Genomic DNA, 14,203 nt, shown 5'->3' on the forward strand with positions numbered 1-14,203 from the left:
CCTTAGAAATTAGAGCATCATCTTTGTCATTTCTAAGGTTCCAAATCTTGTTCCTAGATCTTGGATGCTCAAGATTAGAATTGTCTTTATCAATTTGGTATAAGAGCCTATGTTGCATTTTTGTGTCACACTCTATAATTGATTTTGTCATTCATTTATGTTATTGTTTATTTCACCATTCTTCATCATCTCTTCAGTTAATTCTCATTTTCTTTTAAATATCATATTTAGATTTTGAAAAAAAAAAAAAAAAAAAAAAAAAAAAAAATCTTTCTAATATTGTGTTTATAAATTGTCCTTATAATTTTTTTTAGACTACTTGCATGTTTATTTTGAAGATCAAATAAACTTCAATTTACATTTTGCTTAAACCATCTAAATCAGTAATCCTTACATTTGATATTTTTGTTTCCTAATTCAAACTCGAAGATAACTTTTGAATTTGCACGAATTCCATGAAAAGGAAAGTTAGATCATTATCTTGTATGTTATAATTAAAAGGAGCATTTTGTAACGATCAATATTTTAAAAAGAAAAAAAAATTCAAGGTTGCCGACGAAAGTTGCAAATATTCCAGCGACTGCCAAAATTTTTGGACTTCACACGACACCGGCATCTCGAGGATCGCTAGCCGAATGTCTCCCACCCGCTCCCTCCTGCCATCCAACCTCAGATCTTATGCAACGAAGAAATGAAGGAAAATGCGAGAGAGAGATAATTATCTTCGGGGAGAATTCAACGAGAGACCCACGACCCTAAATCGTCGTATCTGATCTTTCTACCAAGCAGACCAAACTGAAAAGACCCCTCACAGCCTAATATACAACCACATAGAGCGAGTACACGTCGTGTAATCTTCGTCGTTGCCGTCGGAGAAGGAAAACCCAAAAATCGATTTTTTGTGAATCTCCGATCCACCACCAACATCGAACAACCACGAAACTTCGTGGGAGAGAGGAGGAGAAGCAAATAGAGAGGAAGAAGAAAAAAAAGGACGGAAAGCGATGTCAAAATCGACGTCGAAAATGTCGCAAGGAGGGACAAAACTTCACTGGTAAATCGACACAAACTTCACTGGAAGAAGAGATCGACGGATCCCGGTCGGATCTATCTGTGACCCGAGGCCCATGAATCTGAGAACCCAAGTTCCCTTAGCAAAAAATCAATCTAGCTCAGTAGCCTGAGACCCAAACTCACCAGCGACCCAGCCTGCAAACCGAAGCCCAGCGGCTCATCTACAGCTGACGACCCACGAGCCAACCCGAATTCGCGACTCAAACTGACCTTCGACCCACGCCTCGACCCGGAGTGCCTGCACGACGTGGCGCGCTCTACTGCTTCCACATGTCAACCTGTGGTGCAAGCAGCCCCTTCGGCTCGATTCGGCGCGACGGCGTTCTGGTAGCTTTTCCTGTGGCTATTTCGGCGACTTTTTGGCAACTTTTCAGTGGATGTTCTGGTGACTTTCCTGCAACTTTTCTAGCGACTCCTAGGCTTGCCATTTTTAGCCCAATTTCCACCGTTCCAACCCTCCTGCACCGGTTGCCATTTAGAGTCGTATTTCATATTTTTAGTTGAATTATTAATTAAAATGTGAAATACTAACTAAAGATGACGAACGGTGCGATAGAAAGCGATCCCCGACAACCTTTAGAGCAGCATTTGAGGAACGGGAGCTTACGTTTAGCTCATTAGGGAGTACTTCGGCTAAGGTCAACTAAGAAAGTGACCTTACCATAGGACATGTTAGAAATTGTATCATGATGTATGAGCTATGATGTTGTATGAGTTATGATGATGTATGAGCGATGTCGTATGATGGCGTATACTAGTATATAATGATGTATGAGTTATGATGTTTGAGTTATGTTGCATGATGATGTGCGTAATATATATATATATATATATATATATATATATATATATATATATATATATATTTCGATATATGGCGTACTTGATATGCTTGATGCCTTTTATGACGATATGACGAGTATTATGATTGCATGATGATTATCTTAATATGACGATGTTTTCCATATTGAGCATGTTGTATGATGATGAGTGTCATATTACATCATGTCGATAGACCGACATAGGATACAACCCTAAGAGCATAAAAATGATGTTCATATAAATATCAAACGAGCATGTGTTACTTATGTAACAAAGAGATGAGACTAAAGGGTTGTCTTAGAAGAGACGTTATGATAGGAATTAGAGGGACCTCATGCATGTTGTATGTTAATAAGCATAAGACTACTTTCCTTAAAGATGATGAGTGCGGACGCGCACAATATGATGATGAAGGTGTTCATGAGGCTCATGACACTAAGAGTTCCGCTGACCTCTGAACGTCGTTACAAATTAGCTGACCAAAGAGGGTCCAGAGGGTGTGTGAGCCCACCTGGGGATTTACACTCGCACGTGTGGGTTGTGTGTAAGAAAGTACTACACACCATAGTTGTCCGAGACTGAAGACCACCCTTATATGAGCTAGAGATAGGTCCCAAAAGCATGATTGCATGTGTTTGCATTTGCATGGCTCCCTAATGTGGGGCCACTTACTGATTATTCTTCGAAATACTCAAGCCGTGTGCCACATCAATTTTTAGGTAAAGGCAAGACGCATATGTATAGAGGACGGCGACATCACAAGTAGAGACTTTGGCATGTGCATAGGGTAGACTCATATTTAAATTCCTAGTCTTAGGTTAGAATAGGTTGTTTTGCATTTCAATGTTTTAAATTATTTTGTATTTGTTTTTATTTTCTCTATTTCTTATTTAAACATATAAGGCCTTGTGTTTTCGATAGAAGAGGATGTTTTAAATGTTTTCGACATTTATATTATAGATGGTGTTTTCTTTTAAGAGTTATATTTCACACATTAGTAACGACTCTGAGTATATAGAAATTTAGGATCGTTAGACATTTAGTCAAAATCATAATGACCTTTCTTTCTAGAATTCATTTTAAGTGGGCAATTTTATCCAAAAATATGTGTGTCCCTTATTTGTTTGATCCTTTCTTTGTTTTATTTTGTTGTTATTCAAAATTACCTTATCTTGATTGTCTTGAATAGTTTGCTACTATAAGAATTGCTTTATCCATACCTTGGTCATAATTTAGTCACTTTCCCAAATAACCTTCATTTGTGTGTAATAAACATGAGTGTTCCTGAACGTAAAATCAAAGAGTTGAATGTGTGAGGTACTAAACATATTTAACTATTGTTTTTACAATCATGAACTAGGACAAAGAAAATGGAGGAGAGAGATTATTGAAGCTAGGTTGAAAGAAGCACAAACTGGCTATTACTCATTTGAATCAAATTATTAGTGCCTTGATAGGCCGATGGAGCGAACTGAAATAGTTTTAGGTAATCTTAAAGGAAGTGAAGTAATCTTGAATGAAGAAGTAGAAAATGAAGAAGATGACAATATCACCCTTTTAGTTGGACATAATCCTAGGGGAGGGAGAGATGTTGGTCAAGGGAGAGAAAGAGGTAGAAAAATGGGTAGAAAAATTTTAGCACCAAGAAGGATTGAGAGGGAGTACCAATATGAGAGAGGAGAAATGAAAGAGAAGTTGGGGGAGTAAAGATTAAAATTCCAACTTTTTATGGGAGTTCTGATTTATAGGTGTATTTATAATATGAGAGCAAAATTGAGCATGTTTTCGATTGCAACAACTTCAGTGAAGAAAGAAAGTTGAAGCTTGTTGTGACTAAATTTTGTGATCACACAATTATATGGTGGACATCTATGAAATCAGAGTGGAGGAGAAATTATGAATAACCAATTGAAACGTGGGAGGAACGGAAGACATTAATGAGAAAAAAGTACATTCCTAAGCATTATTCTCGAGTACTCAAGCAAAAACTCTATATTTTGCAACACGGATCCAAAAGTGTTGAAGAATATTACAAAGAAATGGAGGCCCTTATGACTAGAGCATGCATTGATGAAGACGAGAAGAATACAATGGCTAGATTCATTGGTGGGTTGAACTGAAAACTTGATCAAGTGGATAGGAAAACATACAAAATAATAGAAAGTTTGAAATCCAAAACAAAGCCTTCAAGTAGCATATGAGTTCTATGAAAGGTATGTAAATGGTTTACAAAATAATGCATGCAAGATCTAAAAAAATATGCACAGACTCCTAGACGCCCCGGGACACTCCTCTGTGGCATTAAGATTCAGCACGCATTCCCGCCTCGAACCATGGCATCACTCACCTTAAAAAAAGAGTAGAAAGGAATGAGTATAAAAATACTCAGTAAGCAGCCTACTTGTAGGCTCTTTTCGCATCCTTATCTTGATAGGTATCCACGGTCTTTCTCGGGTCTCTAAGGAGAGTGATATAACCTACAACTCTCTTTTTTTGTATCTTAGGAGGCTTGCCTATCTTATGCAGTGAAATGGTCAGTGCCTTAAGGTGAGGCGCGACCTCATAAGTAAATCTGAGGGGATCGTATGGCTGGATCTGAATACGGGACTCTCTCTGAACATCATCCGTAGAGGTTAGCTGAAAACCCTCTCACGAGACCATACATCCACTAAATTCAGGGTGCGACCCCCTGTGTGCCGGTCAACTACTAAGTCATCCTACGTGGCTCTACGTCCCCCGCTCAGGGACGGGTTTCGATGGCCCAAGAGTCCTGTTCATAAGACACCTTAGCTATCACCACTAGGTCTGGGCACCTGTCACACTTCCCTATCCGGATCTACCAAGCTCAACGATCTTCGTACCGGAGCTCTGTCTCGACGGTATGGTATCGGAGCAAAGAGGGAAGTGGAGGTTCTGATGACACTACCCACACTACTCAACTCTAGTAGGCTAACTTCAGTTACCGTGGTGTACTACTATCCTTGCTAAGGTGGAACTTGGTGGCTTAGACTTGGATTCATGCATCTCTAGGATTCTCGTGTCTGGTCTCACAAACCTAACGGGTTTGGAATTATGGGCTCTGGATATGCCAGTAATCATTTTGCGGGTCTATATGTACGGTGTTCTAGAGGTCTCCCAATCTAGGATCTCGTCTAGCCTACTTAGCCACAAACACCCTAATCTACGCTCATAATTCCTTCCTATTCAACAAGAAAGATAACACAAGCAATCATCATGCATAGGAGTTCACACGCAACAGTTCATGCAATATCAACAAACATGCTCAACGAGAAGATAACGTCCATCTTCACCCGAGCGTAGATTTTCACAAGTTTCCCAACCTCCTCATGCATACATACATTATCAGAATCTCAATCAAAACAGATTTATAAATATTTCATATCTAGCTTTCCTTAATCATTTCATTTTCGCAGGTTTCATACTAATATGCTAGGTCCGGATAACTAAGTTTATGGGTGGTAGCATGCATGCTTGTTCCTAGCGGTTCTTACAAGTATTGCTAGTGGGAATCGAAATGGCTACTTACTTGGTTGACGCGTGACTTCTTGAGTTCGAGTTTTCTTGACAGAAAGGATTCCAAAAATTCTGGAATTTCCTTAACAAGTCCTAATTCACATAATAATAGGGTCAGTATCAAAATCGGGACGGAAAACAAGCAAACGGAGACCGAACGGAAAGAAAAACAGTGACTCACGCGTGTCACACGCGCCCTGGAGGGTTTCTACGCGAAGCTCCTATGCGCACGTGCCCACGCACGGTGTCCCGAGCAATTGCAGGTTAGAGGCGCTGGGTCGGGCACTTTACAGACAGAGCGGTTCACGTGCGGTGTCGGGTCGGGCCGGCCTGGATCCGCATGTCCGCTGTCGGGTGAGGACGCACCTCGCCAGTTGGTGATCGTCATGTGTCGATCATCGGTTCTGCTGCGCTCCTCCGTACACTGGCCGACGCATGGCGGTGTCTCCTCCCACTCTCCTACGTGTTTTCAATTTTCCAATGTTAGCCTCTTTCACGTTTCAATCAATTTTCTTCCGATTTTTATATCGTCGAATCCGTAATTCGATTCAACAAATTTTCTTCACGAACTTTGTAGATTTCATATTCTACTCCTTTGAAATAATTTTCTTATATTTTTATGATAATCAAAAATCTCAATATTTGAGTTCGAATTCGGAGAAAACACAAGTTCTTACCGAAAATCACGTTTTCTTGAAACTCCGATTCGAACGCCAATCTTGGCCGCCTTCCCTTCGAATCTTAACCAAATAACGCTGTTGAGGGTATGAGTCCAAGGATCAACACAAAACGTCGCTAACACACAAAAATCTTGACGACTTCTCGATCTAGACACTCGTGGACTAACCTGAAGTTCTTGGACGTTTTGACGAAATAGGAAGGTGAGATTCGTGAGAGCACCTTGCCTCGGACTATTGATGGTTTAGATTGAGGACTCGGATCTCCAGCGTAGGTTTTGATCCGATCTCCTCCTCCTACCTCAAAAACCCTAATCTTCTTTCCCTCTTTTTCTCTTCTTTCTCCTCTTTCTCTCCCTTCTTCTTTCTCTTTTCAGATTATGACCCAATCAAATCAGACCCCTCAATAATAATAGGGCAAAATGACTAGTTTGCCCTATTGTGACCTTGATTTTTTTTTTAAAAAAAAAAAACTCGCGCTACAATCCTCCCTACCTTAGGAACTTTCGTCCTTGAAAGTTGATCCTCCCTGAAAGAGTTCGGAGTAAGATCTCCTCATTTCATCCTCACATTCCCAGGTGGCCTCATTGTCTCGATGGTTTTTCCATAAAACCTTGACTAAGGGAATCTCCATTCTTCGTAGTCTCCTTACATCATGTGTCATTATCCCTATGGGTTTCTCCTCATATGATAGGTCCTTCCGAATGGGAAGCGTCTCATGATCAATGATGTGAGTGGGATCTGGGTTGTACTTTCTCAACATCGATAAATGGAATACGTTGTGCACTGCGGCGAGTGTGGGTGGCAATGCTAGTCTATAGGCCACGGGCCCTATCCTTTCTAGGACTTCAAATGGTCCCACGAATCTCAGGCTCAGTTTGCCCTTCTTCCCAAATCTCAACACTCCTCTCATAGGGGCTACTTTAAGGAAGACGTGATCACCCATTGCAAACTCAAGGTCTTTCCTATGAGAATCTGCATAACTCTTCTGCCGACTTTATGCAGAGAGTATCCTCTGTTTGATTTTCTGTATCGCTGCGTCGGTAGTCTGTACCAACTCCGGCCCCAACAACTGTTTCTTGCCTACCTCCTCCCAGAATATAGGGGTTCTACACCTCCGCCCATATAGAGCTTCGAATGGTGCCATCTGAATGGTTGCTTGGTAACTATGGTAATAGGCAAATTCCATAAGGGCCAGGTGCTTATCCCAGCAACCTGCAAAGTCTATTACACATGCCCTCAACATATCATCTAGGGTCTGATTAAGCCTCTCGGTTTGCCCATCATTCTGAGGATGGAAAGCTATACTGAACTTGAGTTGCGTTCCCAACGCCTTCTGTAACCTTTTCCAGAAGTTAGAAGTAAACTTAGCATCCCTATTAGACACAATGGTCACTGGCACGCCGTGTAGGCAGATTATCTCCTTGACATACAACTAGGCCCACTGGTCCACTCGATAAGTAGCTCTGCTAGGTATAAAGTGGGCTACCTTACTCAATCTGTCCATAATGACCCAGATGACATTAAAGCCTCGTTGAGTCTTTGGTAGGCTCGTGATGAAATCCATGCTTATTTCCTCCCATTTTCACTGTGGGATATTCAACGGTTACAACAACCCTGCTGGTCACTGTCTCAGGGCCTTTACCTGCTGACAGGTCAAACACCGACTCACATACTCAACTACATCCTTCTTCATTCTCGACCACCAATAACTACACTTAAAATCTTGATACATCTTAGTACCACCAGGGTGGAACGCGTAGGATGTGTTGTGTGCCTCAGTCATGATTTCTTGTAGGATCTTCTCATCCCGAGGTACGCATAATCGGTTCTGCCACATCAAACCCTCTTCAGAAGAAACTGAATATCCCTCTAGTCTCTCAGTTTCTTGCTGATCCCAGATCTTACTAAGGTGCGTATCAGTTCTCTGAGCTTCAATGATCCGTCTCTTGAAGGTGGGTTGGACTAAAAGTTGTGTTATTTGAGCAGTGATGCCTCTAACCAAGACTTCTACTCCAGCCCTCTATATCTCATCCTGTAGATACTTCTTCCTCGTGATTAGGGCAAATGTGTGGGCTGTCTTTCTGCTCAAGGCATTTGCCAATACATTAGTTTTTCCTAGGTGGTAAAGTATTTCAATGTCATAGTCCTTAACTAGTTCTAACCACCTCCGCTGTCTCATGTTGAGCTCTTTCTATGTAAACAAATACTTGAGGCTCTTATGGTTCGTGTACACCTGAACTCTCTCCCCATACAGGTAGTGATGCCAGGTTTTCAATGCATATACCACGGTCGCTAGTTCCAAATCGTGGGAGGGGTAGTTGCGCTCATACTCTTTCAGCTGTCAAGAGGCATAGGCTATCACCTTTCCCTTTTGCATGAGTACCCAACCTAGCCCTTTTCCTGAAGCGTCGTTGTAAACCACAAGTCCACCTGATCCGTTGGGCGCTGTAAGTACAGGCGCGGTGACCAACCTCTTTCTCAGTTTTAGAAAACTCTGTTCACACTCTTGTGTCCAGATAAAAGGTTTCCTCTTCTTGGTTAACTCTGTCAAAGCTGCAGATATTTTAGAGAAATCTTGTACAAACCTTCTATAATAGTCTGCTAGGTTCAGAAAACTCCTTACTTCAGCGACCGTGGTTGGTCTAGGCCATTTCAAGACTGCTTCGATCTTAGCAAGATCCACAGTTACCCCCTGACTGGATACCACATGTCCAAGAAAAGCCACTTCCTGCAGCCAAAATTCGCACTTCAAGAATTTGACATACAACTGATGGGTTCTCAGTAGAGTTAAAACTCTCCTCAGGTGTTCCTAGTGCTCCATTTCAGACTTAGAATACACCAAGATGTCATCAATGAACACAATCACGAAGGTGTCTAAGAATTCCTTAAACACTCGGTTCATCAACTACATAAACACTGCAGGAGCGTTGATTAAACCAAAAGACATGACTATGAACTCATAATATCCATAGCGGCTTCTAAAAGCTGTTTTAGGTATGTCTTCCTCTCTGATTCTCATCTGGTGATATCCTGATCGCAAATTGATCTTAGAGAACACCGTTGCACCCCTTGCAATTGGTCAAACAGGTCGTCTATCCTTGGGAGAGGGTATTTATTCTTGATTGTAACCTTGTTTAACTCTCTGTAATGTATACATAATCACATAGTTCCATCTTTCTTCTTAACAAATAGCACAGGGGCTCCCCAAGGCGAGACGCTAGGCCGTATGAATCCCTTGTCCAGAAGATCTTGTAACTGTACCTTCAAGTCCTTGAGCTCAGCAGGTGCCATTCTATATGGCGCTTTGGATATCGGTGTTGTCCCTGGTTCGAGATCAGTAACAAAATCTACCTTTCGATAAGTGGGCAACCCTAGAAGCTCTTTTGGAAAAACATCCTCAAATTCTCCAACCACAGGAACAGAGGATACCATTAGACTGGACTCACTGACTTTCGTTACACTAGCCAAAATTGCCCAAGCTCCCTGATTCAACAACTTTTTAGCCTTCAACGCTGTGATGACCCTAAGGGTACTTCTGAATATATCCCCTTTGAATTCAAAGTTCTCTCCTATCAGGGGCCTAAAGGTTACTTTTCTTGCTTCGAAATTGATGAGGGCACGATTCTCGCCCAACCAATCCATCCCTAAGATCACATCGAAGTCTTGCATACAGAGAACAATCAGGGATGCTACAAGCTTTCGCCTTGCAACTATCACACTACCACCTCTAACTCTATGGGTAGCAATAAAGTATTTATTTGTTGGTGTAGACACAGTAAGGGGAAACTCTAGGGGTTCTAGTTCTGGAGTTCGCGTTGCTTCGACTCCCATGTTACGACCCTCTGAATGGGTAGTTGCTCTAGGGCAACATGCAGGTAGAACATGGGAATCTCACGGTGCAACCTAGTGGTGGAGACCATAGGAGGTGTTGATATACTTCCTTCTCCCACTTACTATAAATACTTTCTCTATTCACCTTGCTATTGACTCATGCAAATACCTTCCGAATGGAGGACGCTCCCAGGGCGACACAAGGCCGAGCATGAATCTCACGGTGTGAATTTGAAAAACGATGTATCTCATATATTTTTTTTCTCCCACTAAGTATTTTAGACGGTTGGGTATACTTATTACTTAGTTATATTCCGGCTAATTAAATATAACTTAAGTCTGGGGATTTTTCTAAAACTTATATCACTTAAGCATGCTCATAAAACTGGGCTAACTAAGCTCAAGTACTAGTCCGACCTCCAGGTAGTAGGTGTTCCGTAAACTGTCAACTTAAGTACCTTCAGCCTCAGACAAGATCATGCCAGGTGAGCTTTCTTGTAACCGCAATTTTGTAAGACATCGACCTATTTTAACTATTAAAATTGATCGTACTCGGTTCTTAACCCTGAGTGGGCATGTACTTATCTTTATTATAGATTTTAACGTCTATCTCATGTTATGACGTTGAAAATAACCTATAACATGCATCTAACATGCTTTATATAACAATTATATAATCATCCATTCCATGCAATAATATAACAATTTATATCTATCACTCATAGAACCCTAAACATGCATACTATACATTATAACACTTATAACATACTTGAAATGCATGAAGCATGCTTAGCCTATGGTGGGATTTTAAATCTATATGACATAATTTATGCATATACATTTTCTATTTAATTAAAACATAACTTCATAATGCATAATTAATTAAACACGCTAAAGTGGATTAGTTTTGGCATTTTAAAACAAGCAATTAACTAAATTATTACATTAATTAAAAACAACTTGAACCGCTCCCAAGGATCACGAACTGGGCGAACCAACCCTTAAAAACGTTGAACCGGATTCCAAAGGCAGAAAAAAACATCCGGACTACCTCTTCCATCTTCTTCTTCGGCTCAACTTGCTATCTCTTCCATTTTCGATCAATTACAACCTAAAATGGACTCTAATGACTCCAAAGAATTACAAACCTTTCTTCATTCATTAAAGCCCATACACATTAGGCTTATTACAATAATTGTATCAAATGAAAGCATAAAAAAATGTCAAAACCAAAACCATCCACTTTAGCAACCACAAAATTTCATTCATGAAATGGTACCCACCATGATCAAATTAATGTAAACAAAGTGCCTAAAACTTGCTCTGATACCAATTGAAGGTGTTAATATAACACATGCGGAAGCAATTTGATCTTAGGTACTTTTAGAACATTAATTATAGTAAATAACTAGCATGTTCATAAGTATTAAAACTTAATGAGTTTGAATACTAACCTTTTGTAGTTCAAATTTCTTTTTCCTCACGAACCGGTTTCGATCCACCACTAGTGTCTTCTCCACTATCCTCCGGCCTTAGAACGGGATTGTGGAATCCGGTGAGTGACTAAACTTGGGAGGGATTTTGTATATATGAAGAGAGTGTTTGTGAGAGGTTTTTCTCAAGGTTTTTCACCAACAAGAAGACCTTTCATGTATTATGATCACTCTATTTATAGAGTCATGTTTGCATATTCATGCAAATTTGAGATCACTAAATTTTGACACTCAAAATTCCACTCAAATGTTTGGGATTATGTGGCAAGCATGCATGCCTTAGTTAACCAAATTTTGACACTCAAAATTTCACTCAAATTTGTGGGATTTATTTGGCAAGCATGCAAGTTTGGTTAAACCAAATTTTGACACCTCAAAATTCTACTGACATGGATTTTTCCATTAAATGAAGTTAGCATGTTGTTCATTTTGATTCAACAATCAATTTGAATTATTAATTTCAAATTAAAGTAATATTAAATGATTAATTAAACTATTTAATTAATATTTAATATTAATTCAAATAACAATCCCAATTAATTCCGACACATATTTGATTAAGGTATTAAATCTTATTTAAATATCTCATATTCTCTCTTTTTGTTTAATTCGTAAATAAAACAAAAATGCAGTTAAATATATCGTATATATGTAGCACATTCTCCCTAATTTGAATTCGAACACTTCGAACTCACTCGTCACACTGTTCTATGGTTTAGTCTGATATGAGCTAGCAGAGGGATCTAATGGACCAATAGATCATGGGCTCCAACGATCAAAGATTAACCGGTTAAACTCATTAACCTTGTTAACCAACATTCGTTAACTACTAGGACATTCCACTATAGCCTAGTAGTTGCACTCCCCTCACTATAGATATATTTCTGTTCATTTGATATAACCATGATTAGTAAGTCGATCCTTCACAGGTTGTTCGTAACTAGAGCTGGGTCAATTTACCGTTTTACCCCTAAAGTTACTTCTTGTTTCTTATGTGATATGAACCAAGAGACATCAATCATACAAGATGCTTTAATGAAGATTTGAAGAAAATATTGTTGAAATTATCAAAAGATATTTCAATTCATGCCACATTGAAGAATAATGAAGTTTTATGTTATAAATTTTGGGTAGATTACAATTTAGAGTTATTGTATTTCATTTATGTATTTTAAGACTTTTTATTTACTATAGGTTACAATTACATAATGGTTAATTATGGCCATTAAGTATGAATGTTACAACTCTTGGAATGCCTTTAATAGTTTCATTTTGAGGCTATATAAAGTCATGCATGTTGTATGTGTAAGAGACTTGGAAAATATAGTAAAAGAATCATTTGTGCGTTTCTTTAGCCAATGGCTAAGTTTATTTGCAATTCTATGTAGTTTAGGTTGCATGTAGAATCATTCAAGCTCGACATGATCAATCTTGCTTGTGGAGTGATTCGAATCTCAAACAAGTGTTCTTGCCTTGAGAAATTTGATCAACAAGAATCATTCAAGCTAGACGTGATCGATCTTGCTTGTGGAGTGATTCGAATCTCAATCAAGTGTTCTTGTCTTGAGATATTTGATCAACAAGAATCATTCAAGCTAGACATGATCGATCTTGCTTGTGGAGTGATTCGAATCTCAAACAATGTTCTTGCTTTGAGATATTCGATCAACAAGGTAATCTGAATCTTACTTCCCTTGTAGTGATTACTTATCTTATCATTATGTCTCACTGATCCTCTAATAAACAATTCGTTTGTGGTCCAACCAGTAAACTGGATCCCTCTCAGGCCAATGAGATGGTGGGGCCCCCTATTCAAGACTTGGAGTCAGTACTTAAGAAAACTACCTCTCTTCTATCCCTAAAAGTGGGTAGGAGTGAATTCCATCTTGCACCACACGTCCCCATCCATTTACCCAGTCTTACCCCTGAAATGGGAGGCCTATTGAGTCGGCGAACTTGAGCCACTCTCACCCATGCAAATATAAGGATAATTCCAAATAAACAGGAGTTCATGGTTAGCTCAGGATTAAGATCGAGTTACCTAGGTCATCAAGTGAAAAGAAAATCAGTCTCAACAGTAAACGACATTATAAAGTGAGTGATTTTCTTCATGGTCTGATCTTATGCAATACTCATTGCATAGGACGCCCCCACTCACATGTCTCCACATGTACAATTTTAGTGATCACATTGTTTATATCATATACAAAAGTAGGCCGCATCCATAGTGTCCCCAAAATAAGGTACTCAGTCTTATCCTTATACTATAGATCATTTTGACTATATACTTGAACTTGATCAACTCTTATGTCTCTACATATAGTTCAAGTAATCATACTATAGCCAGAGTGTTCTTAGTTTATTGGATTTAGATTAATGATCGTAAAGTTCACTTTATTCAATAACAATCTTTACTAAATAAACAACAATAATAACTTTATTGAAAATAGAATATGTTTTTGTTTACAAACTATGAGTTTTAGGACATAAAACCCAACATAGGCATCACAGGAATCGGTGCTGGCGCTGGTGGAGCTTCTTCAGGTACCTGATCCTAAGGAGCTGTCTCTAGAATAACTCGAGGCTCGACCTTCCTTCGGCCTCTCCTCGGCACGGGTACCGATGGCAGCGTCTATTCCTCATCCGAGATCAGTTCTGGGTTCTCCTCCAGAGGTGGGTGCTGCTCCACCTCGACTATGCAATGCAATCATGTAAAAGCAAATGGACAAGACGGAATTACAAAAAAAAAAAAAAAAAAAAAAAAAAAAA

General features: G+C 39.5%; 1 protein-coding gene across 1 annotated transcript; it reads right to left on the bottom strand.

Moving 5' to 3' along the window:
* Positions 1–6,603: 6,603 nt before the first annotated feature.
* Positions 6,604–7,053, bottom strand: LOC111496707. Its single transcript, XM_023147193.1, has one exon. The coding sequence runs from the start codon at positions 7,051–7,053 to the stop codon at positions 6,604–6,606; it is 450 nt and encodes a 149-aa protein (XP_023002961.1).
* Positions 7,054–14,203: the final 7,150 nt, after the last annotated feature.

The sequence above is a fragment of the Cucurbita maxima genome, unplaced genomic scaffold (assembly GCF_002738345.1).
Source record: "Cucurbita maxima cultivar Rimu unplaced genomic scaffold, Cmax_1.0 Cma_Scf00002, whole genome shotgun sequence".
NCBI classification, from domain to species: domain Eukaryota; kingdom Viridiplantae; phylum Streptophyta; class Magnoliopsida; order Cucurbitales; family Cucurbitaceae; genus Cucurbita; species Cucurbita maxima.